Consider the following 26818-nt stretch of genomic DNA (forward strand, 5'->3'; position numbering starts at 1 on the left):
CATTAACCCCAAATTTCGCCGCTCTCTCCTAACGGATACGTACGTCATACGTTCCACAATGATTTCAGTGGTTACTTCACTCAATGTTGCCTGTCTGTTAGCACTGACGACTCTACGCAAACGTCGCTGCTCTCGGTCTCGACCACTGGTTTGTTCTTGGTGAGAGGTAACGCCTGAAATGCGGTATTCTCGGCACAATGTTGACACTGCGGATCTAGGAATAGTGGATTCCTTAACGATTTCCGAAATGGAACATCCCATGCATCTAGCGCCAACTACCATTCCGCGTTCAAAGTCTCTTAATTCCCGTCGTACGGGAGGTCGGAAACCTTTCCAAGTCAATCGCCTGAGTACAAGTGACATCTCTCCCAAAGCACTGCCCTTATGTGCCCCGTAAATGTGTTATTACTACCATCTTTACATGTCCATATCTCTATCCCATGACTTTTGTCACATCGTTTTATTCATCCCATGATGCGCTAAAGTGCGTATTAAAGACGAATAATAAGGGTGTTTTACCTTCAAGTAATGTTTGTTATTATGATGGTATGAATCACAAGAAAAATTTTCATGATTGATGTTGTTGTGGTCTTCAGTCCTGAGACTGGTTTGATGCAGCTCTCCATGCTACTCTATCCTGTGCAAGCTTCTTCATCTCCCAGTACTTACTGCAGCCTACATCCTTCTGAATCTGCTTAGTGTATTCATCTCTTGGTCTCCCTCTACGAGTTTTAACCTCTACGCTGCCCTCCAATACTAAATTGGTGATCCCTCGATGTCTCAGAACATGTCCTACCAACCGATCCCTTCTTCAAGTTGTACCACAAACTTCTCTTCTCCGCAATTATATTCAATACCTCCTCATTAGTTATGTGATCTACCCATGATGTGTCATGATTGTGTGATGATTGATGTGTGATGATTGATGATGTAATTAAAATACTTCATTCCTGAAATTGCTATGTACAAGATGACTGTGGGAAAGCACCATATATTATTTCTGCAGCACACTTTTTTGTAGTTACAAGTTCCTTTTTTAAAGACGAATGAGCAGTGTCATAGTTTCATTCTCAAGAAGGGGAACGGGAAAATAGAACACGTAATTAGGTTTTAGCGTCCCGTCGAAGGCGAGAGCACTACAGGCGGCACAGAACCTTGTGCTGCAAATGACTGGGTATGAAGTGTGCCATCTCGTTTTCACAGGAACGAATCCGTGGCAACCCTATATCCGGACGGCCGGATGGGACTTGAATTACTGATACTTTTCGTTGAATATTAATTACTGCAAGAGATGATGCTGCGTAATATTCATGGTGCTTCAGACCTTCTGTAACGGCACTCTTCTCGAAAACGGTGCGTCCGCTCTTTCTCGGGAGTAATGCGTTTTACGCAACCTATTAAGGAAGAATAGGATAGCGGAATTCTCATTCACCGTCAGAAAATGGCGAATACGACCTCAGCTTCAGAATTTCAGACATGAACATGGGAAAACCTACTAGCACGGTTGCAACGAGCTCTCAAAAGTCAATGTTTTTGTCCTAATTTTTTAAAAAATTTCTCTCCTTTTCGACGATAACATGAAAAGTTCGTCTTAGCAACACGCCATGCCAGAACACCCTAGTCAACCGAAGCGAGTGGGAGCTGTTGACGGCAAATACCGTAAATTGCATCTTCTCGCTGCTACTGCCATTCCTCATGTCAAACGAGGGGCGTTTTGGGGAACATTGCCAAAAGTTTCTGTGGTGGTCTTTAGTTTATGTTGTGCACAGTAAGGACATATTCTAAGGAAGAGGTATTTTTTATTCCCGCAGGAAGTCACCAGCATTACCTGCAAGTAGAGTGAGTTTATGCAGAGAATTATCAAGGTTGTCTGCAGCCGCCACATGTTTTTCAGCGAATGGAGGCACGGTTCCACAAAAGCAATAGTGCCCAAGCACAACCGACCCTTATGGAGACAAATAAGTCAGAAGACGTGTTACAGCGACAATAAATCTTGACCCATATATTTCAGCACAAAACTGTTTTGGGGTGAGCAGAATTACCGTCTTTAGAATTCTAAGTGAAAGCTGATTACGACCGTATCACATCCATGTTCAGCAGGCAAGGAGCGAATACGATTTCCAGGCAGTACTCGCCTTTCCCATCTTGACACTAAATCAAAATCAGAAAATCGCGGTTGTGACACCGGTTTGGTGAAGCCATTTTCAAAAATGAAGGCAAGGTAGATATCCAGAATGCTCACTCGTGATCAGAACAACATTGTCAGAGGCTACACCAGCAAGAGGGCCAGCAAACTGGTACATAAATACTTTGTCTAGAATTTATTTTTTCCGTGAACAGTTAAATAGCGGCAACCACTCTGTATTTGTCCAATGTATACTGTTAGGCTTACTAAAATATATTCCACTAGCAACACCTTTGTTAATGTAGCAGCAGTGTGGGCCTAGGTCTCTACCACATTTTCTTTTGATGACCAAGAGCATATTAAATCACAAATTTTCTGGATCGATGGCGTGGTAGAACAGGGTCAACGACTTGGAATAATGGTTTCTCTTCTTCTTCTTCCTCTTTTTTTCCATGAGTCTACTAACTGGTTTGATGCGGCCCGTCACGAATTCCTCTCCTGTGCCAACCTCTTCATCTCAGAGTAGCATTTGTAGCCTACGTCATCAGTTATTTGCTGCATATATTCCAATCTCTGTCTTCCTCTACAGTTTTTGCCCTCTACGGTTCCCTCTAATAGCATAGAAGTCATTCCCTGATGTGTCAACAGAGGCCCATCATCCTGTTTTCTCCGAACCTGCGCAGAACCTCCTCATTCGTTACCTTATCAGTCCACCTAATTTTCAACTTTCGTCTGTAGCATTACATCTCAAATGCTTCTATTCTCTTCTGTTCAGGTTTTCCCACAGCCCATGCTTCACTACCATACGATTCTCTGCTCCAAACGTACATTCTCAGAAATTTCTTCCTCAAATCAAGGCCTATGTTTGATACTAGTAGAATTCTCTTGGTCAGGAATGCCCTTTTTGCCAGTGCTAGTCCGCTTTCGATGTCCCCCATGCTCCGTCCGTCACTGGTTATTTTGCTGCATAGATAGCAGAATGCCTTAACTTCATCTACTTCGTGACCATCAATCCTGATAAGTTTCTCGCTTTTCTCATTTCTGCCACTTCTCATTACTTTCGTGTTTCTTCGATTTACTCTCAATCCATATTCTGTACTCATTAGACTGTTCATTCCATTCAGCAGATCATGTAATTCTTCTTCTCTTTCTCTCAGGATAGCAATGTCATCAGCGAATCGTATCATTGATATCCTTTCACCTCGAATTTTAATCCGATTCCTGAACCTTTCTTTTATTTCCACGATGTTATTGTACTTGGCCTCCCACGATCGTTATCGGAAACACGGGGTGATTCTCATATCAAACAAGTACAGTGGTGATTAAGGAAAACGCATAACACTGTGAATGCTTTCAGGACAGTTGTGCATAGAGTTGCACTCTGTCGAAACTACGGTCTGGTAGGTTTGGTACTCTACATAAATGACGTTGTAAATGGTAGGATTACCTGTAGTATTGGTAAAGTTGATGGGGAAAGAAACATTAATGAATGATGGAGATAGAAATTGGGAGCCGATGACTTCTTTGTTTTTGTTTGTGTGTTTGGTTGTGTATAGTGCACATAATTAGAACTGAATGTCATTCATTGCTCGTACGTTGTGTATTTTATATCCTCATAGAATATAAATTGCATTTTATAAGTAATAAAAATTAGCTGATAGCGGAACTTCTGCTCTTTGATGTAACCGAAGCAATTACTTTTACTGCAAGTATAGTTTACATGCACAAATACAATAGATCGTTATTCATCATGATCAAAGGAAAGAGTTTCCTGTTATAACAAGTTTATATAAGTTCGATGATATACTGAAACAATGTTGATATATTTTTGTTTTTCCGTTTATTTATCTTACCTTTTTGTTTAGGAAATTTCGTTTTCTATCTCTATATGATAGACCTGTATTGTTTTCCTTATTTTTACTATAACATATCTCTGTTTCACGTTACAAATTAACAATTTTTAAATAAGACCTGAAGTAAGCGTTGACAATTTCAGTTCTGCTAAGAATGTTGTTTATTTGTATGTAACAGACAGGAGAATAACTATGAAGAAGAAAAATGTTCTGTAGGTTACACGGACCTTTATATACCATCACTCAGTTTGTAGACAGTTCACCATTCCAGTTTTTAGAGGGCTCTAGTGAGACCGTGATCGCATGAGTAAGGAAAGCAATCGTTATGACATAACGCCCGATCTGCATGCAACACTGCCAGCGTATAGTTAATGTGGGTTCGAGTCTAACAGATCCAGTCTACCAGGAAAACTGCCATAGTCTACGTTTACTTATTGTAATCTACAGTAACGTACGGTAATTTTTCAATAGTTGTGCAAATACTACCAAGTGGTTCAGCGTTTCCTCATGAAATATCACGATAAAATCTCGCGATAAATGGACAAAAGTGCCCTCGCGCCCTGGTGCAATAATATTGTGGTCGGCTAATACAAATGGCCCGTAACTTCCCCATGCTGCATATCAACAACACAGTAAACACTTAATGAAAAAAAGTCTAGATCAGGTAAGCTTTTGCTGCGTAGTTGAGGTCAATCTTAAAACGTCTGCCAGATCAGGTCCTCCAGCATTTCCATGACGCTCACCCGTGGGTAAATAAAACTGTAACCGGTCGCGCTAATCTTCTTTGTATACGTTCAGTATCCTCTATTTTGTATGTGTCACATATACTGGAGCAGAGTTCTAAGATTGTCACACGATTATTTTGTAAGCAATATCCTGTGAAAACTAATTACAGTAGCTGTGTTTGTGATTCACTTTTTGAAATCGCACACTTAAAATTCTCTTCGATGCAATCGCAGAACCCGTTTCATATATTTAACGGATATCATTGGCCTTTATCAGATGTTGTTTTACTTCCGAAGGTGCCAATGGGAGCCGATATCGGTTAACGATGTAAAATAAGTTTAGATAACGTGGTTGGATATAAGACAACGCTCTATTACAAATTAGCACCAGTCAAGAACGCAAATAATCATTGGTTTAAAAATGATGACAGGTTTCGGCTTTCATACTGGCCATTTTCAGATCTAAAGCACCATGTGGCTGATGTCGGCAGTTCACAGAACAGTTGTGTGATGCCACGACCATTTTTGTGTTACAAAAGGTACTAACTTTCGTGACATCACGAAACAGTTCTGTGAGCGGCCGACTTCAGTCACATGGTGCTTTACATCTGAAGATCGCCATCATAAAGGCCGTAAAAAGTCATTTTTAAACAAATGATTATTTGCTATCTTAACTGTTCCATGAAGTGACGAACGATATAAAACATTTTCTATGAGATAATTAACTGTACAACAGTTGCATTTTCTCAGTATTCTGTCGATGAACAGAAGTCTGTTGACTGATTTACCCACGTCTGAACCTATGTTATTATTTCATTTCATATGCCTACAAACTGTTACACCAAGCAGTTGCATGAGTTCAGTGATTCTAATTGTCACTTATTGATATTTTCGTCAATTTTGCGTTTTATGCGCTGTTCAATATTTTCTATTACCGTCCTGCAAAATGATAGTTTCTTTTCTGGTCAGTGTGATTTATTATTAATAATAAACAGTATTTAAATTGCAGAAGTTAAACACATTATATTCTTATTTCAGCTTTTGTAGGAGATGCACCAGTAACACAAATACACATGTTAGCATATACACGATTTAGCGCTACCATTTTATTGAGATGGTGAGGCCAAATTTGACACATCTTCATATGTTATTGTGGACCTTTTAATGTTTTCTCGGGGGCAGCAACAGCTCTCTCGGATTCTAGATAAACTACTACAGTAGCACATACAGGCTGTTTGACTATTATAGGTACAACCGAATGGGGACGAGTAAAGAACAATGAAACAAGCAAGTAATCCTAATAAAAATAGGTCCGGAAGCCAATGGTTTCTCCAGTATGGCCACATTTCCTACCTGGCGCTCCTAAATTTACTGCAACCGGATATAGACAGTTGGATGATGTTCCTTAGGGTGAAACGATGCATGTGTGGAGCACCGACACATTTTCATGTGGCCATTCGGGAATACGTAGCACGAATATTTGACAACAAGTGTTTCGGTCATGACTCGTAAACACCATGGCCTCTCAGACCTCCGACCTGAAGCCGTCGAAATTTTTTGTGGTGTGGTATTTGAAAGCTCGTATTCCCGATCTGCTTATAGTGCGGATGAACTCCGGGGAGGCATTGTCGATGATTGTCAGTGCATCTGGAACACGCCAGGGAATTCTGAATGCACACAGGCCTCGATGAGGAGACCTGCTGATGCCTGTCTGCATATGAACGGTGACGGTACGGAACGCTTGTTGTAGTGTATACATGCACTTTGGATCCTAGTGACCTTCATGTGTTGTTTATATACTCAATCGTAATATGTCATACCGGGGAAACCGTTGCTTTTCGTCCTATGTTTATTAGGATTGCTAGCTGTACCCAACCACGCATTACTGTCGCTCAGTCTAGCAACCCCGACAAACATTCACATTTGTGGATGTACGTCCTAATCTCCAATCCCCCTTTCTTTGTCGCTCTTCTCCCCTGTCCCTTTCCATCACTTCCTTCCTCTTCTCTTTGTCCTCGTCACCCCACTCTCTCATACATACAAGATCTTCTCCTAACAGACGTCAGGCCCATTTTCTCTGGTGTTTCAGCAGATAACTGCAATTTCGCTTTTGGAATATGTAGCGAGAGTCATCTCAGACAAATACCGATCATAAAGTCTCTCATGCAACCCTCCGTGCTGACAGAAAGCGTCAGTTTGTTTTCTGTTACAAACAAAATGATTTTTAAAGCGGAATTTTACGTGACCATTGCCTTGAGCAAAATGTTTCAGATAAAAGTTGTAGGTGGCAAAGAGGGTCACGCATTGATACTAACGGTTGTGACTTTGAACGTGATTTCCAAGACGATTTGGAGCTTAAAGCCATTTTTAAAAAAATAAGAACCGTAATACTAGATTTAAGATTCGAAAAAAGCGGCAACGTTCAATTAAGGTCAAATAAGCAAATATGTTTTTAGTTTTAAGATTAACTCAGAATAGAGCAAAATACAACGTTAGATACAAATTGGAAGGTGTATAAGGGGTCACGTATCATTGCCAATAACCATGATCTTAAAGGTAATTATCGAAGGTAACTGGAAGGTTCACTTTCGTTTCATGGAAGCCACAGGTTATGTAGTCAGATTTGGAAAGAGCGAAGTTTTAATTAACGTGTTCATTGGCAAAAATAAATACATCATAAAGTGTAAATGTTGTTTTGAATCTTGGGAGACATAACAAACATAAATGAAACGTAGATCATTAATTTACAAGTCGTTGAGTGAATTCCCTTGCCTTTCATTCCACAGGGTACTTTATTGAAAGAGTTCCCGTGCCTTTAACTTTATACCTGGAAACTGACCATTGAGTACGTGCACAAAGTGACCACCATTCCCCCGTCTGTTTCGGGTTCATCCCTACTAGAACTTATTTGATCTTCATTGAACCTTGCCATGATCTTGAATAATGCATCATTAAATACGTAAAATTGGCCACTCTTTTCTAATCCTAAATCAGGTATTACGGTTCCCACTAAAATAATCATTTTAACATCCTAATCATCTTAAAAATGACGGCCATTAGTAGCAATGCGTGACCTTCTTTGCGACCTACAACTTTTGTCGCAAACAGTTTGCTGTATCCATTTCTGTTCCGAGTTATTCCACAGTATGGATTAAAATGGTCTATACACAGTTATATCCTGCGACACGATACCGCGGTTCTGGTGTAAGCCTTTACGGCTAAATAACAATTGTGATTGCAAGATCAAATTTGAAACCTACGTTTTATTTGGTGACAGTACGGCTTACAGCCTTAAGACATGATCCAATAATCTATGATTACTTTATATTGTTTTCCTGCTTTATACACTGACCAGCCAAAACCTTATGACTACCAATTTAACAGTGTTTCGGTTCTGCTTTGGAATACAATACAACAGCGATTCTGCGTGACATGGATACGCAAAGTTCTTGGCAGGTTTCCGGAGGTATGTGGCACCAGGTGTCTAGGCATAGGTCACAAAGACTCTCTCCTCCCAAACAGGCCATGAAGGCTCAACGGTACCGACCAGCCGCTGTGTCATCCTCAACCCATAGGCGTCACTGGATGCAGACATGGAGGGGTATGTGGTCAGCACACTGCTCTCCCAGCTGTATGTCAGTTTCAGAGGCTGCAGCCGCTATTTCTCAATCAAGTAGCTCCTCAGTTTGCCTCACAAGGGCTTAGAGCATCCCGCTTGCCAATAGTGTTCGGCAGACTGGATGGTTACCCATCCAAGTGCTAGCCCACCCCGTCGGCGCTTAACTTCGGTGATCTGACGGGAACCGGTGTTACCACTGCGGCAAGGTCGTTGGCTCATATGTCACAAAGCCGCCCTAAATTCGGTCTGATGGTATCTGGGCACGGAGCTGCTACCCGATTACACCCCAGATGTGTTCTGCAGTGTTCAGGTTAGACGAATTTGTTGACCATGACATCAACGGTGAATTCACTAACATGTTCTTGAATGCAGTGTATCACGATTATGGCCTTGTTACCCTGTTGGAAGATGTAATCACTGGGAGGGAAGACATGAAGGGAGGCAGGTAATCCACAGTAATGTTTACATAGTGTACAGCTGTCATGTTGCCTTCGGTTGCTACCACAGATTTCGTGGAAGTCCACTTGAATGTTCCCATAGTGTAATACTATCCCCATCGGCTGCATTTGTGGCTCGATGCATATTTTGAGTAGCCATTTGTGTGGATGATGGTGTATCTGGACGCGGCCATCAACAGAGTGCAACAACAAACGTGTTGCATCCACTCCCCAACACGTTTCCACTGGTCCACGCTCCAGTCTCGAAGATACCTGCCCACTGCAGTTGCGATTGATAATGTCTTTGTAACAACATCAAAATAACATAGAGGTCGTATGATGCGAAGCTTCAACTTCAACCTTGTGATGTGGACTGTCTGCTTCGAAACCCTTGTGCCTGCATCACCACTGTTGTTAGATCTACCACAGAACGCCGTCTATGTTGCTTTACAAAGCGAGCAACCATTCGATTTCCATGTTGTGTGACACGTTGTGGACGTGCAACACCTTGTCGCCTGTCGTCCTCCTTCAACCACTTTTCGTAGATGTTCACGATAGTAGTGTAGCGGCACCACCGTTTAAGACAGGAAAGTTAGATTCAGTGCAATATTTCTCAGCACACAAGTTACAGCCAGACGCAGGCCTGTTGACAGTGAGTTACGCTGACCAGCTGTTGCGAAGTAGAATGGAAGCCACAGGGCCGTCGAACCACTGAAAAGAGCAAACGCAGGAGTTTGCATGGCGCAAGTTACAAGCAGAAGGGGCCCACTGGCGCAACCTAGGTGTTACGAGTATGTGACATGGAGTGGCGTGTTAGCAAAACAGAGCCGCAGAGCCGTGCATAAATAGGTGCCGGTTTTTTAACGAGGGGGATTCAAGTGTGGCAGCTCTCCTGGACGGTGGTATGTGTCACACCACCGGCTACACACAGCAGCAGATGAGGCACCAGTGTTCCAGCCCACGGCGGGTCGCTGGTTCGACCCTCTGAGGCCAACGTGCGGTCCGTAGCCCGCCAGTGGCGGGCAACTCGACAGTTCGCTACTGCAGGCAGTCTTGTTGGCTCCCAACACACGCCGGAGGCATCCCGAGGTGAGGGCCGCAGATTTGGCTGTCGGTTCGCAGGCACTTATTGTGGCCCGCAATCTTAACCATGATGGGAAGAAGCACGCAGCAGGCCGCCCTGCGGCTCCCAACGAGCAGCACTGAGGCAACAAGGACAAAGACCACTGAGTCGGCTGCTGGCGCTTCCTGACGTAGTCAAAACTCGCGGCTGTACACGGACGGCACGCTGCAGTACGTTGCACGGGGCGCTGTGGTTGCCCTTCCGTGCCAAGCTGTTTTGCAGACAGCGAAGTGGCGTCCTTGGCATTGTGGGACCATGTGATGCAGACAGAGGGGAACACAGCACTGTAGCTGGGAATAATAAAACACTTGAACATCACGGCCGAGTTTCAATAAGGCGCATTCTGAGAGTTTCCATCCACGTGCTACATTCCTACACTGCACGCCAACATCTACATTTGGCAGTGACGGCTACAGTAGCATGAGAGCTTTGTCGTTTCTGAGTTGCTCATTATCTGGCGATGGGCCATAGCAATCTGTCCTTTTTCAGAGTCGCTTATATCAGTGTATTTCCACATCTGCAGCCATCACTCTCGACAGAAAGAATCCTCATCATGTCCCATGCCTGCATTGCCTTCAGGTGAAATTCGAACTCGTAATGAGCAATGGACAAAATGTTTTGGTTCAGCAGTGTAACATATAGTGAATCGGATTACAGGAGCCATGTAAGCATACACGCGAAATAAATTCATGATCCCACAAAGCCTACAAAAACAAAGAACTAAGTACGCCAACAAATCAGAACAGATAACTTACCTTGTCCCTGGCAGGTCAGATCTTCCTGATAGGGCAGTCCTCGAGAGGCATTGAGGTCGATGACTGTTTCACAATTCCAGAATATGCAAAATATCCAACCTGGGTAACTTGCTTTCCGAGAGCTGAGGGTGGGCTAGTGGGAGGCAAGTGACTCACCAGCCATGGGCACCTCCCGCCGCCTCTCCAGGTCTGCCTTGTTGCCCACCAGGATGACGCCACGCGACGCCACGTAGTCGTTCTTCCACAGGAACAGCAGGATGTCCTCGGCTGCCTTGAGCGTCTTGCGGTCCACTACCGAGTATACCACCACGAACACGTCCGGGTTGTACGTCGTGCAGTAGCTCTCCACCTGCAAAGCGACATGTACTACGTTAATAGCTGCACAAGTGTGTCTCTCAGGCGGCTCACAGACAACGCCATATGCTTCGCCGAAGCATGCGGAGTTTCATCACAAAGCAACGGTTCTAATTCGGTTCAGCACTACCTCATAGACAAAACTGAACCCGTCGTACTTAAGGGAACAAAACAGACATGTAATACCAACACTTCATGGCACTTATGATTTTCACTTGCTTATAAATGATGTTTTACCTGAGTGTTGTGCATAATCCGTTAAAATTTAAATTAATTTGTAATTTCTTATTGAATATGGACTTTTATATATCTGTATTGTAACTGTAAAATATTATTTAGTTTATTGACTAGCGTATGCAGTAAATCAAATAGTAATGATAGAATAGGCAAATCTGGAGGGAAGCCCCTCTGTGTTAGTATGGCGAAAGCGCGCCAAAGGAAAATGTGGAAAGCACGAAAGGAGCATATCAACTGAAAACAAAGTACGAACTGGTAGTTAGCCATCTGACCATACACTTACCGTTGTGTGTGCGAGGCTAAAATACCTCGGGTTTCACGGAATTAGAGTCTCAGATGGATGTTGGTTCTGCATTAAAAGACGCGAAACGAAAATTTTCTGGTTCTAGGCGACTAATAGTTGGAAGAAGTCACCTGTGAGTCGTGAGTGAGCCCCTAAAGGATCCTCTTATATGTTAACCTGTTATATGTTTGATCAACATGTCTAAGATCATTAGCTAAATGTATTGAACACTTTCACGAACAGTTATACTGTACAGGGTGATTCAAACAGAAAGAACAGATCTCAGTTTTTTTATTACAGACAAACTATGAAAGACAGAAACGCATTACTCGTGTCATTGTTTAGAGAAAAGTACACTGAATATGAACACCACTGGTTGCTCGAGAAACATCGAAACGGTAGTCCAGTTCATTTGACACACGAATCTATAGGTACCGGTTTACTAAATCGACAGCTTCAGCAATTACATTTCTCAGCTCTTGAAGAGTAGAACAAATTTTTTCAAGCGTCTGTCAACAGCATCGATATACTTGGAGAAATGCTTGATACACACTGTGCTGTCTTACAGTATACGCGAGTCACCTAGTTTCTCACCGAGATATTTGATGAACATTTCACGAATTTTTTCAGAGCAATTCGAGAAACGTTCTTCCTGAATGAAAACGAGTTCTAGATTTCTCGATAACTTGGTAGATCTACTGTTTCTAAAACGCGCTCCTCTCTGGCGGTCCAGACAAATTTTGGCCAATGATCATTATAGCTGCTCTCATATCACTAGATGCCTCACCTACTTAATTAGTTACAAGTCTTTAAGGAGTCTTCGTATCCTGCCAAAATGTATTCTCTCGAAATGCTAGAAAAAGTTTAACTAAAGATATCTTTAGATGCCTGAAGAACTAAAGTACTCGTATATAATGCTCTGCATACAAAGTTTGTTACCCATTACATCACTGAAGAATATACATGCTTGTATGTACTTAACCACAATTTAAGATTTGTTCTTCATGTACACTCATCATTCTATACACCACACATTACGAGGGCGTGAAACCTGTATATTATAACCAAAATAATTTACGTTGTCTAAATAATTTTCTTCATATGTATACACTATCTCATTAGAAGTATCCGGGCACAAATTAATCTATATTAATATGGGGTGGGTCCACCCTTCGTCTGTGTGATGGCTCTGCTGGGGACGCTTTCAATGACGCGCCTGAATATCTATGGATGAATGGAAGCCAGTTCTTCCTCAAGAGCCGAAACCAAATATGCTAGCTATGTTGGACACTGGGGTCTGGAGCGAAATCGTCGTTCTAACTCATCTCAAACATATTAAATTGGTTTGCTGTCATGCTGACGCGAACAGCCATCGTTTCCGAACTATTCCTGTTCTGTACAATACAATAATGAAAAACGCCTCCATACCGTAACGCCACCTCCTCCATACATCACTGTTGCCATTATACAGGGTGGCAGGTAGTATTCTCCAGACATTCGGAAAACCTAAACCACTCCATGGGATTGCCACAGGGCAGTTATCCACAGCTCTGTGGGTTTACTCTTTACACGATCTTCAGTATCGCTTCGTGTTGGTTACATATATGTGTGGCTTATGAGGAGCTGTTCTATCATCGGACCCCATTACTTTTAACCCCACATGCGTAGTTATTGAGCCTACTGGACTGCTAGCAGCACTTTAAAACGAGTTTCCGATATTTCTTACAACCAGTCTCCGCAATGCTCTGCCAGTACATGAGGTCTGCCTGGTTGTTTAGCTGTGGTGGTTCCTTCGCATTTCCACTTCGCAATAACATCACTTACAATTTAAAAAGAACAAAGATGTGCAATAAAGGGATCCTGGAGAAAGGCAACCATGGTGAATAACATGTTTCAGAATGATGGAAATGTCCCTCTTGAATCTGGTACACAGGTGACAACCAGTGATTTGTCTGTGTTCGGAGTTCGAAGCCAATGGACTCTCGTGACCAATCGATTCTGGTGTTCCTTCTCTTCTATTCACTGCACAATACTGCCTGCCTCTTTTTATACTGGCAGACCCGTTTTTCGTGACATCTAGTGATGAATGCCCAATTGAACAAGTGGATACGTTTTAGCAGACGCTGTGCAATGTCACATCAGTGTGTCAGGAAGCGATTCCAATGGCTTGAATGAAAATGCCGAGTTTCAACTAAATTTATATATTTCACAAATTACACCGGAGTATGCAAAATTTAAAGACGTAAGTAACTTCTGCATCATGTGTCACTGTCAAATAACATAGATCGGTGAAACTTTGACCAAACATAGAATGACTGCTACAGTACAGGACAAAAGGGAAGTGAAAGCAATACGCAATGAGATAAACAGAATGATACCTTTATTTAAAGTCAGTGATTACACTGAAGACACTTTGATTTACGATGGTCCACTGGACATTAAAAAAGGTGGGACATGGTTCTTAATAGGGTCTGTGAAATCACCACGCATGGCAGTTCATACTCTCAACGTGTTCCCTCGCTGGCCACAATGTTAGTAAAGAGTTCTTGTAGTACGACGTTGCATTGTTCCACAAATGCGACTGAAAACTGCTGGAGGATCGTTGGTGCACGCTGATATGATGACATGATGCAGTACATCTCCCCAATGAATTCTACTCGAGGCCGATGGGATTTAAGTCAGGGGAAAAGCAGGCCAGTCCATTCGTCGAATATCGCCTTATTCCCCGCAGCCAGAACTGCCGTATTTGGAACCTGTAGACCTCTAGACCGAACCTGTGATGCAGCCGTTACCAAGAGAAGTTTTTTGATAACCAACCCGCAAATTTAGCATCTCAGAGTAATTTTTGAATTAAAAGACCATAATGCATCATTTAAGGCTCATTATTAATTGCATAAAATAGTGCTTAGTTGCCTTTAGGTATCACTTTCAGTGCTGACCGAAGACGGAGTTTCTTGCTAAAGCTCTCAGGGTGGTCGTTTGACATCGCTATGACATCTTGTGTCAGTAACCTGTCAGTTAGTCGCTATCGATCTTGAGACATCTTGTACCTTTCCCGCAGTAACCCCTTATCGCTTAAGGAAAGTCAAAACATTTATGGGTCCCACTTTGGATGACATAAGGTATGGAACAAATCGGCTCTCTACGAAATCCAAGTCACCTCCAAATTTACTGCGAGAATTTTGTTGACCATTCTTTAAAAAGTATTGGAGGTTTTGCCAACTGAAGTGCTACACGTTTGACAGGGCTCCACTGGGAATTTGGCCCAAGGGAGTACGGGAGAATCCTGAATTACTTAATGTCAGCTGTCTACTGAAAAAATGAGCCAACAAGTCGATACAAAATAATTACATCCACGTTTTATACTACCATATGAGTTCTCCATGACAGTTTTAAACAAAGACTTTTTTGTAAATTTTTGTGTTGGTGGTGAGGGCCGTAGGCTCAGCCTACATATCCTGCGGCCACCGTGGCCAGATTGACGCAGCCATACACAAATTCAATTTGTATGTCTTTCTAGGGAAACATTATAACTGTGGTTCGTCGCGAGCATGCTAGTTATTTTGTAAAGCAAGTGGAGATGACACCATTCGGAGTTCTCTGTGCATTGTTTGTGTTGTATAGTGCTTGTTTAGAGTGGTGAATTCGAACGAACATACCGCCAGTTGTGACAGTCGATCTATATTTCTTTTTTTGAGTTTGAGGAAGACTAAATAAGTCGACATTCATTGACATATTGGCGAGGTTTACGAAGAAAACGCGATGAGTAGTTCAGTGGTAAAGAAATGGATCCGAGAGTTCAAGTAAGGACTTGGTCAAGTGCACAACAACGGACGAAGTGGGCGCCCATGTTTGTGCTATGTCCTCCAGAAGAGACAAAGACATCCACAGAAATTGAAATGAGCGTTTGGCGTCGTTGGCCGGGAGGCCCCTTGCGGGGCAGGTCCGGCAGCCTTGGTGTAGGTCTTATTACATTCGACGCCACATTGGTCGACCTACGCGCCGGATGTGGATGAAATGATGATGAAGACAACACAACACCCTGAGCGGAGAAAATCCCCGACCCAGCCGGGAATCGAACCCGGGCCCCTTAGGACGGCAGTCTGTCACGCTGACCATTGAGCTATCGGGGCGGACGACATCCACAGAGAAGTCACCACACGGCAAGATCAGCCTCTAGCGAGGCGCAACAGAGACATAGTCAGACACCACAGAGCAGTGGTGGAAAACTTGATTATACCCATGATCTATTGTTTACTGACAAAACACTGTGTTATCTACCACTTAACATGCTTCTTAAGAGGGAAAACATAAAATTGAAAATCATCCTTTCTAACTACTTATTCATATTCGTGCGAGGACTGCGTCTGAGCATCTTCCGCTAGAATAGCAAAGTCAGGTTTGTAGTTGGAAATTGCCCGCCTTAAAGAATCCATTGTATGAGCGTCTGTCAAGCCAGAACGGTGCATACGTTTTGTTTGTTTTAAGTAGGAAAATTGCTGATTCACACGAATACATTGAACCCAAACACGAATGCAGTTGTTCAACACATTTCTTCTGATCAGTATATTTCTCGTTCGAAACCAGTGCCCAGAAATCTAGACCAAAGAATGAACTTGCTTTTAGAAATTTATCGCAGCGCAGAGTAATAATTTCGTTTTGTTGTATCATGTGGTCCATTTGAAACGTATCTGCAAATTTTTTAGACATTTCATACAAAACGCTATGATCACTTAAACCACTAAACGGACAACTGATGAATTCCACTAACTTCTCAATTATTTTCAAATCACCAAAGCTAATCTCGAAACCTGATACCTCTGGCTTAATTTATGCCGTGTACTTGTCAGGAATGAAATTGTAGGTAGGATGTTTTTCCAAATGATCCTTGATGTTTATAGATTGTTGATTTTTTTTCTTCTCCATGTTAACTATCATAGACGCTGTTTGACTTAGGAAGGCTGCAGTAGAACTCAATATTTCTGCTACTGTTTTATTCTTGCCTTGAAATATCAGGTTTAATGTACGCAGTTTTCCGGTGAAACCTGCTATAAATACTAAATCAAATTGCCAGTCTAAATCACGAAGACGCTGATGATCATCACCTCTTTCTTCAAGAAATTTTATTATATCGTCCAATAGATCTCGAAATCCTTGCAAAATACTTCCTTCAACTCAGCCACCTCACGACAGTGTGCAATGCCCAATCTGATTCCTTCTCATCTGATTGCGGCTTAGAGCTGCCTTTGGAGAGATTTTCCATTTGTGGAATCTAGAAACAACTATCCATTACATGTTTTGTGTTTAGTCTCTTACTAGCCATTACTTGTTGATGAATTATGCACTGATAGCTAATGAAGTTGGGAAAGTGTTCGTCTTTCTGACAAAGAGCAATAAAACCATTATGAATATCTGTCATTGCATGAGCCCATCAGTAGTCACTGATACGAGTTTGTGCAAAGATATCCTAATCTTGCTAATATATGCTTTGAATTTCCTTTTAAGGAAATCGTACTTAGCAATTGTTTCTTCCACAAATCTTCAAAGACCATCCGGATAAAAATAAGTAATTATGCGTTATTAGTGATATCCTTTGACTCTTAGAGTTGTAGCAAAAAAGCAGAGCTATGGATTATATCGCTTCATAGTTGTTCGTTTATGTTCCCGTTCATCGTTTCGATATGACACATCACGGTATCTCGACACAACTGTAAACCATGAATAGTTTTTTTAATTCCATTGTCATTTTTGAAATTCTCGAACAACGAATCTGACACTTCTTCGAAAATTCCCTTGATGTATTCTCCATCGGAAAAAGGTTTGCACTTTAGTACAATTCTGAAACTTACTTGAAAAGAAGCTTCAGTTGCAAGCTTACTTTTCTCAATAGGTCGAGAAAACATGTTTTTTGGACTGTTAATTGCGATTTCAATGCTTGCAATTTACTTTCTTGTTTCGCTGTTTGGTGGAAAGTCTCTCTGATATTTACTATGAATGGTGTTAAAATGTCGCTGTAAATACCCTTGTTGGTAATGCCACGGATGTATTGCATATTCAGCAGCAACAATGTTCTTTCACCATAGTAAATAAGCAGTCCATTTGCCATTCTAGGTGAAAGTGATAAGATTTTGATTTCTTTGGAGCACATTTTTCGAGAAACTACAATAATAAATTTAAAATGTAAGTAACATAATTCGTTTGATAATAAAAGTAGAGATATCCCACCACTAAATGTGCATTAAATTTATTTTCGTAATGTTGGCAAAAATTTAGCGTCTTTACTAAGCGGAAACTTTCTGTTGTTTCGGCAGGTAGTAAAGTATTGTAGCTGCAGTTATCAACTAGATCAGTAGCCTACGGCATTGTGACAATTGCTGTACAAGTTTGTCAAGATTTTGGCTTAAAGTTATAAAATAACGGAGGTTTTTACAAAATTGTGTGCTGTGTGAGATGATTTAGTTATACATATTCCCAGTACTTCCGTAACGAACAATGCAATCCAAATTTATGGTGAAATCTACATCTACATCTACATGGATACTCTGCAAATCACATTTAAGTGCCAGGCAGAGGGTTCATCGAACCACCTTCACAATTCTCTATTATTCCAATCTCGTATAGCGGGCGGAAAGAATGAACACCTATATCTTTCGGTACGCGTTCTGATTTCCATTATTTTATCGTGGTGATCGTTCCTTCCTATGTATGTGATGTTAACAAAATATTTTCGCATTCCGAGGAGATCTCTAAACCGTCCGAAATCATTCCGTTTGACTTAGTACATGGGTAATTCGCTTGATCCACCGAGTAAAATAATATTGAAAATATTATCTTACTTCATTTGAAGTTCGTTCAGCGTTTCTCTTCAACCACTTTTCCATAGCGTATGAGGCGCGATGCAGAGTCTAATCCTGATTTACATCGGTAGTCGTTGAGGTAACTCCGCTAGTCCCTGTCGTCAACTGATGGTTTGACACCAGTCCCACACCCGCATTCCACTCGCTTCCCGCCTATTTTCATCGCGTGCCGACAACGAAAGAGAGCTACGTGACGGAGCGATGACTGAAAAATGATACAACATTATGCGCACAGCAGTTGGTGATTACGTTGCGCAGTGTGTTATACGTATTTGTTACATATAACTGTTATTATTAAGTATATTAAACTTTCATGGTTTTTTGCCTTGCCACGATCGACAGGACTAACAGCCGCGATCGAGCGGTCTATCGCGATCGACTGTTTGGCCACCCTTGCTATAGAGGGTGCACGCTACACGTTAGTGTCATGCTTCCGTCTTTCGTCACCCAGATATTTCCGAGGTGGATATCCATCTGTTAAACTCGGATATAAGAGAACGCACGGCTCTACTCAGAGAGTCTATCGACTGTTAGTTCCACAGTGTCAGCACCGTTCATCAGGACTTAGGTCCCTGCCCAGAAGACACCAACTAGACATTCTAATTGTTCCTCGGATTCAGGAGTAGGCCAAAGATCAAAGACTGATCAGTGTAAATGAACATTTAACTATATTGTCACTCATCATCTTCACACTCAAGTTACGCAATGTATAGTTTCTCTTAATAAATCATTTTTAATTGTTTGTAATCTGTGTTGTCATAATTTTTGCCGTAATTGTCTTAAATCTATTCGGTGCTGTTACGAAGGAGTACAGTTCTAGCGTGTAACCTACCTACCACAATAGCAGCAACTACTTTCGGTCGTACAAGGTTGTCTTCCTGCCACAGTGCATGTCGGTGCATTTATCTAGTCAAGAGTGTCTGATGAGTACAGCAGTTTGCTTAATGAAGAACTGGTTCTGGCAGCTGATCTAGAAAAGAAAAAAAAACATTTGTTTAACTAAGAACTTTCTGCAAATTTCAAGGTCACTTCTTAATCAAAGCCGGCCGTTGTGGCGCTTCAGTCCGGAACCACGCGGCTGCTACGCTCGCAGGGCATGGATGTGTGTGATGTCCTTAGGTTAGTGAGGTTTAAGCAGTTCTAAGTCTAGGGGACTGATCACCTCAGATTGGGTGCCTGAAGTTCTCCCAGGGCAATAAAAAAAGCAGCGGCTCGGCAGTGCACTTGACTTCTTGACAGGTTAAAATAAAGATGGTTGCGCTTTTCTGAGCAAGATAGGGATTCGGTATGAAACTGACATTCAGTGGAATGGAGATAGTGGAATGGAGGCGATGGACTGGAGGCAATGGAATGGAGTCATCTAGCAAATCTTGACCCTCTGGAAAAGTCACGTGCGCAGTCTTTTGGGACAGACACAGAATTTTTTACCACTAGCTGGAAGAATAAATGCAAATGTTAGATGCTTATGAATCTCCGTCACGCAAAACAGAAGAAGCACCTCGAAAAGCTCAGAAACGGTACTATTTGGATTAATGGAAATGCCCTTTCTCTCTCTGCCGAACAAACCACAACGCTTACAGGATTTTGGCTGGAGTTAGGCTGACCAACTTTTGTACATTTCTGACGTCTCCCATTTGTTTTTCAGCCTGAAAACTTACATGGTCGTCAAAAATTCAACAACGATGACGAGCTAAAAGATCACGTTACGACACGGTTGACAATACGGGCGGAAACTTTCTCCGAGGAAAGTGCAGAGAAACTTGGGGTTCGTTATGAAAAGGGCCTGCAAAATGGAGAGAGGTGTGTAGAAAGAGCGCTTAGCATTTGTAGATTTTCCACAATAAAAAGTTCTTCCGTATCTAACAGTGAGCCGTGGTAAAATTTGCTATTTTGAAGAGCGCGCCGCAGTGCGTCGTGTAAAGCAGTCGCCTTCCGTTTCTGGCGGTGGCGCCGCTGTGGCAATCGCAGCTTTGGTGTCTCCCTCTGGTGGGAAAGGGGAAAGTTGCCTGTTCACGTGCATTTAAGGGGTGCTATGAGCTCGGCAGGAATGACCTTCTACATGTCAGTGATTTTTACCTCCATTTTCTCCCCTTACTCTGTTTTATGTTCCCCTTTTTTTACCTCCTTATGTATGTATTATTTTATTCTTGTTTTAGTTGTCATGTCACTCGGCTGAAGAGCGGCGGATTGTGCTGCTGACAGCCCTCCCCTGCCCATATGGGGCAGGGGCATGAAATCACAATAAAGGAAAAAAAAAAAAAAAAAAAAAAAACTCGGCAGGAGGTCAGTTGGTGAGTCTGTCAGTCTCGGCGAGTCTGGTCAGTTGGTCAGCCGGGTCAGTGTGAGGCAGTCAGTGTCTGTCTGTCGTCCGGAGTGCTAGTATGGCTGTCGTTTGGATCAAACTTTAAAGACAGAAACAGAGAGTCTTGCCACTCCACCAGTAACAGAACTGAGTAAGTGGTCGCCCGGTCGGGGATGTGTTCCTGCATCTGAGTCTGCGCGTTAGGCCGCCATTCTGCTCGAGTTGTTTGGGCAACGGTCATTGGCGGTTGGATCGGTCGGTTGGTCGGTCGCACAGTGAGACACAAGATGACTGGTCCGCCTTGAGCGTCGGCGCATGTGAGGTCGCCACGTGAGTCCAGTGGGCCGCGCCGTATAGAAACGGGTAGTGGCTTCGCAGTTGATATGAGAGCAACAGGAGTCAAACCACGACATCGGGCTGGCCGGGGCGAGCTGCGACGCCGTGACATGGGAGATCGGCGCGCCTTCCTGTGTCCGTTGAAGCGGCTGGCAGCGGACGGTTCGGGAGAGCGCTTTGCGCGTGCTGCGCCAGGTCTTCGCCAGACGTCGCAGTTTATTAAAAGTTAAGTGATTCGTGATATGTTGTTTCATTACTTGTTAAATTCTGCTTGTTTTCTTGGTTAGTCTCTCGTCCCCAGCTTGCTCGTCTGTCTCTCGTCCGCATTTGTTAGGCAGTTTGTCTGTCGGTCTGCCATACGTTAATAGCTGCCTCTGTCATGTTTGTCGGATTAGGTGTTAAGGAATTTATTGCTTAAGGTGTAAAGGCCGAATTCCTGAAATAAGTTTTTGTCTTGCCTATCATCTTGCGAGGTGGTATATGTGTAATGTAGAGCATGTCGGTACATTTTATGTAAAACTGCATTTCATGGATTTTATTTAAATGGTCTTTTTAGTATATAAAGTTGCCACCCTTCCACCGTAAGAGTTCTTTTAAAAACAAGTTGCACTTTCGGTGGCAAATAATGTTTGTGTTTTGTACCGTTTCCATCCCTCTTACGGGGTGCATAGTTTATGTGTTTGTGTGAGTTGCGGCCGGCCGGAGTGGCCGAGCGGTTCTAGGCGCTACAGTGTGGAATCGCGCGACCGCTACGGTCGCAGGTTCGAATCCTGCCTGGGGCATGGATGTGTGTGATGTCCTTAGGTTAGTTAGGTTTAAGTAGTTGTAAGTTCTAGGGGACTGATGACTTCAGCAGTTAAGTCCCATAGTGCTCAGAGCCATTTGAACCATTTTTTGATGTGAGTTGTTAAAATTTTTAGTTTAAAGTAATTTGGTGTGTTGCAGATTTGCACCAGTGTAGTATTTCAGAGGTTGTTGTGAGCGGTCGTGACTACGGCCGTGTTACAAGGCAGCGGCAAGGTTCTCAGCCCGAAAGCTCATGCTATAAAAAAAAAGTTATTTCTGCCTATGAATAATTGTAGTTTGATATTTACAGGGTGCTTTCTGATTGTAAATTTAAATCTGTTAAAAAAAAGGCTTTTAGGAATAAAATTTCCATTTATTGAAAAAAAATTTAATTTGTATCATCGGTTGCCCATTGGCAACTACTTACACGATCACATAGTGTGATTAAATGTGTTAATATTGTTGATGAATAAAGTAAATTCTTAAGAGAAGGTTTTGAAAGTAAATTCACGGTTCAAACACTCGATTTGCTTTTATTACGAAATGAAACTTACTGTCTTGACGAGCCTTTTATCACACAATTAAATCGACTGGGCGCCTCGAGCCTTGTAGAGAGCTGGAGTAAAAGGTCACCCGTCTTTTCCCGTCGCGGTCTCGGCGATACTGCAGGTGAGCCGGCCGCGGTGGCTGGTGGTTTCCCGCCGGAGTTGGCAGGCCCTCGGTGCGCTGCGGTCCTCCACTCTTCGGCAAACAGCGCCGGCCTGATCCGCCACGCGCCCTTTTCCTCCTGCGCTCGCCGCAGCCGTCGCGACCCGGCCCTTTGACGGTCCTCCCACCGGCGCGCGTCGGCGTATTTGTATAGCAAATACGTTAGGGCGTGGCCCTCATCCCGTTAATGTCCCGCAGCCCTGCGGCGGCGACGTGTACGGACCGCCGCCGGCGAAAGGGTCGCGCGAGTCGATCGAATGAATTCTTTACCAGCAGCTGCAAGCAGTGGGTCGGCGTCTTGGCGCGTCTACCTTACCTCTACCTTACCGGCGATCTTTCAGTTTACTTTTCTTGTTTCTCCTGACCTTTGAGCATCGCCGAGACAAGATTACGAATGTAGTACCTTGCAGTACGGAATCTGGGATCGAGCTGCTTTCATCAGGAGCGTAAATCGTAACTTCTTAATGCCCGGCGCATTATACATCTCCGGCCACTATATGGGTGAACTTCCAGGGTCCGCAGGTAATGCCCCACGCATTCATGGCATCCGTTTCCTTGTCATGAACCTCTCCAGTATCAATGGAGTAAGCAGGTTTTTGGCTCTATTTTGGAGCATAAACGTTTTCATTAACCTTTTCACTGATAAATGTATTTATTAATTGTGCTTCATTTAATTGTCATTTCGGTTATGCTACGAGTGTTGGTGAATGTGTTTGAATGGGTACCTAACAGCATTATTTTCTTTCTTTCAACCAAAGTCAGAACATTTTACTGAAAAGTACTAACACTTCGTTTTCTCTTCTCTCGGTAGAAAGATCCATGTTGTATGCGACGCAAGAGACTCCTAACGGCCACCAAGTGAACCATCTTCTCAAGATTTGGTTCGAGACTGAATTACTATTTAATAAGCGCGTATTTCAATGTATAAATAAAATTACCTTTGTCTAATAATAAACAATTGCGAAAAAGAAAATAAAGTATCTAAGACGTGTTGTTTATAAGCGAAATCCACCACTGTAGTTACCAGTAAAAATTATTTTGTTTGTAGAGGAGGAAGTTTAATTTCAGCTCACTTGACTTCGTCTACTTTTCTAAAAAGCTGGTGTTATGCTCATAGCTGTTTTGTGAGATACTGGAGAGTGAACTTACTGACTGAATTATTCAGAACCAGGAGTTGAATAGAGATTTTGTGTGATCTGTTGGAATTGTCCTTAAATGAAAATGTGGCCGGCGAACCTTATCTTAATTTAAATGATTTGTCTATAATACAGACGAGTCAATAAATGCTCACAATTTTCATTCCCAGTGGAAACTTTACGTGAAATACTCTAAAATTATTAATTTTGAAGTAATGTATGGCTCCTTGGCGATTTTTGTCATTACATTTGCACTTGGTCAAAACAGCCGCTATTTTATCGAGTTTCTCATTGTGAGTGTTCTCAACAAAGTTGTAAGAAGTAGCCAAGACCGAGGTCCAGACATAACAATCCTGTAAAGAAAAGATTCGTAGAGATTATAAATTTATTTGTTCTATTCTGTGAGATCTATCACATTATACATTGTTTATTACCAGATTTAACTTTCTCAATGTTTCGAAACTTAAGAGATTTTGAATTCCTCGTACAGCTTCCTCTAAACCTTCTGAGGCTAAATATAACAATACCTGCAAGATTAAGAAAACTAAAGATTACATTTTTACAAATAAATTGTAAATATCTCAACAATTTATTTAGGGTATTTCATTTTTTCTCATTAAGGTTCGCATTTTCACAAATGTTGACTACTGAAGGCAGTTGCATTTCGAAGGCGAATTAGTATTACGTTACTATGACGAGTGCAGATCTGTATGGTGAATACAGCGACATTTCAGAATTGCCATTGTACCAAGAAATTGCGATTCATGGCAGCTCGATGATGTTTGGAAGTGAGAAGGTGCTTGGCGCTTCCTTTCCAACTACAGTGCGTTTCAGTAATGGATGACTTGTTCTTGACATTGACCAGCCAGTTCCACTACATATTAGTAACTGGTTCATACATGATATTCATATCGGATCTCCAGCCGGAACATAATGCCATCTTGAGTCGGTATTTCGGCTGTCCATCTGACCACCATCTTCAGATGAGTAAGCCGTCGCACTAATTGCGGTGAGTTCAGAAACTTAAGCCCACTAACTCCGGCATGTTCAGAAACTTAAGCCTAGAAACGGAAAGACAGTAAAACTGAGTATTTTTCTTCCAATTCTAGCTTGGGCATAAACGAGTTAAAGGTCTGTGTATGTATTAAAATATTCCTAGAAAGGGAGAGAGCGTAAAGTACCTGCGTGTGAATGCTGTTCTGTCTCAAGTTCAGCAGAAGAGATCACACGATGCTTTCTACACACGATGTAGTACTCGTCACACCTCTCGATCAAAACCGCAAAACGGAACAGAACTACACGTCACCTTTGTTCTCACCGATGCCACTCTGACATTATCGAAAAGCTGGTGCTCATTATTTTATATCTGTTTGGACGGCATGTTTGCGTATGCGATTTTTTTTTATTTATTTTTTGCGTTATCAGTATTCTGACTAGTTACATCCAGCTCTGCCGGCCGCGGTGGCCGTGCGGTTCTAGGCACTTCAGTCCGGAACAGCGCGACTGCTACGGTCGCAGGTTCGAATCCTGCCTCGGGCATGGATGTGTGTGATGTCCTTAGGTTAGTTAGGTTTAAGTGGTTCTAAGTTCTAGGGGACTTATGACCACAGATGTTAAGTCCCATAGTGCTCAGAGCCATTTGAACCATTTGAACATCCAGCTCTTCACGATTCTTCTCCTTTGCCAGCCAGTTCAGAGTAGCACTTACACTCAACGTTATGTTATTTGTTGCCCATACCCCAATCACTGTCTTCCGCTACACCTCTTTGTCTCGACGGTGCCCACTACTGCCTTGAAAATTACTCCCTGACGTTGTCCTGTCACCCTGTCCCTTCTTCCAATCGGTGTTTTCCATATCGTCCTGGGGAGAACCTCCTCATTCCTTATCACTCCACTTAGCTTTAAGCATCCTCTGTAATACCACTTACGCTTCGATTCTGTTCTTTACCGTTTTCCCCATATTTCAATAAAATTCTCTGTCCCCAGACGTACATTCTGAGAAATTTATTTCTCAAATTAAGGCTTAATTTTGAAACTGGTAGACTTCTTATTGCGATGGATGCACTCCTGGTGTAAACCAATGCCTAAATCGATTTCAGCTTCATTATGTTGGTCTCAACATTAGATTACTCACTTCCATCTGTATTACACGTGTATTAGACTTACAATGAACGTATGCATAGTATGCATTTTGATATGAATTCTATGGCTAAATCAACAGGAAAAATGAAAAAAGTGTGTTTATACAGTAGCACACGATAAATCCTATTATTCGTTCACTCATGACAATAAAACGCAGCTGTGATGTTGACGTATAATAACGAACTATTTTATATTCCGGGCAACTGCAGCTGTTGATAGGCATGGTGTTGGAAAGAATTCCGCTAGCAGCTGGTAAAATTGTTGTTTATTAAAACATAATCGGTTTCGCAGCCTAAAGCCGCATCATCAGCTGAAATCTACACGGTAAAAAAGAAAGTATAGCGTCATCACGTTTTGCGGATATTAAAATTAATAAAGAAATTTTAATATATACTCACAACGTGAAAATATCATAGGCACACACATCGCTCCTGGTCAAAATTTACTATTCAGAGAATATCGTCAATACTACGAAGAAAACGTGCTCCATTCTTTAAAATTTGCCTGCATCTAAAAAGAAAATATTTTGTGGTGAACGGGAGCTAAAAGTTTATAATAAGAGGCCAGATTGGCGATAAAAAAATTGTCACAGCTAACAGGATTATTCGCGGCTCTATACAGATTACAATGTGGAAAGTACCAGGTGGCAGTGTCTTAGCAGTGGCATAGCAGGGCAGCTCGGTGCAGGGTAATGAAAAAGCGGCCAGCAAGAACAACAGAGAGAGGCTAGCCGGCAAGCGGATAGGAAGCTATCCATACGGACAGTGTGACGTCATATACTCATGACTAAGAGAGATGGATCGCTACCTTTACAAGCGACGATAATACAGAGTTTTATTACTCACTAACACCAAATCCTACGAACAATCAAAGTTAGCCAGAATGCTATGGTGCTTTAATTCCAATTTACTATTCAACACGCATTGTGCTTTTTCGTTTTTGTATCTAAATATTTCTACCTCCTCTAGTATATTCAAAATATGACTTTTTTCTTTTTTAAGAAGTATTTTTAATTTTTCTAAAGGGATTGTGATGCAGTG

The 26818-nt window shown here is 42.3% G+C and overlaps 1 protein-coding gene across 1 annotated transcript in view; it reads right to left on the bottom strand.

Moving 5' to 3' along the window:
• Positions 1-1799: 1799 nt before the first annotated feature.
• LOC124798910 (GTP-binding protein REM 1-like) overlaps positions 1800-26818 on the bottom strand; it is a 74633-nt gene continuing 49614 nt past the window's right edge. The window contains exons 2-4 of the mRNA XM_047262441.1: positions 10794-10986; positions 10638-10700; positions 1800-1828 (exon numbers count right to left, since the gene is read on the bottom strand). Coding sequence (XP_047118397.1) covers positions 1800-1828; positions 10638-10700; positions 10794-10986 — 285 coding nt within the window. The remainder of the gene's footprint in view (positions 1829-10637; positions 10701-10793; positions 10987-26818) is intronic.

The sequence above is a fragment of the Schistocerca piceifrons genome, chromosome 5 (genome assembly GCF_021461385.2).
Source record: "Schistocerca piceifrons isolate TAMUIC-IGC-003096 chromosome 5, iqSchPice1.1, whole genome shotgun sequence".
NCBI classification, from domain to species: domain Eukaryota; kingdom Metazoa; phylum Arthropoda; class Insecta; order Orthoptera; family Acrididae; genus Schistocerca; species Schistocerca piceifrons.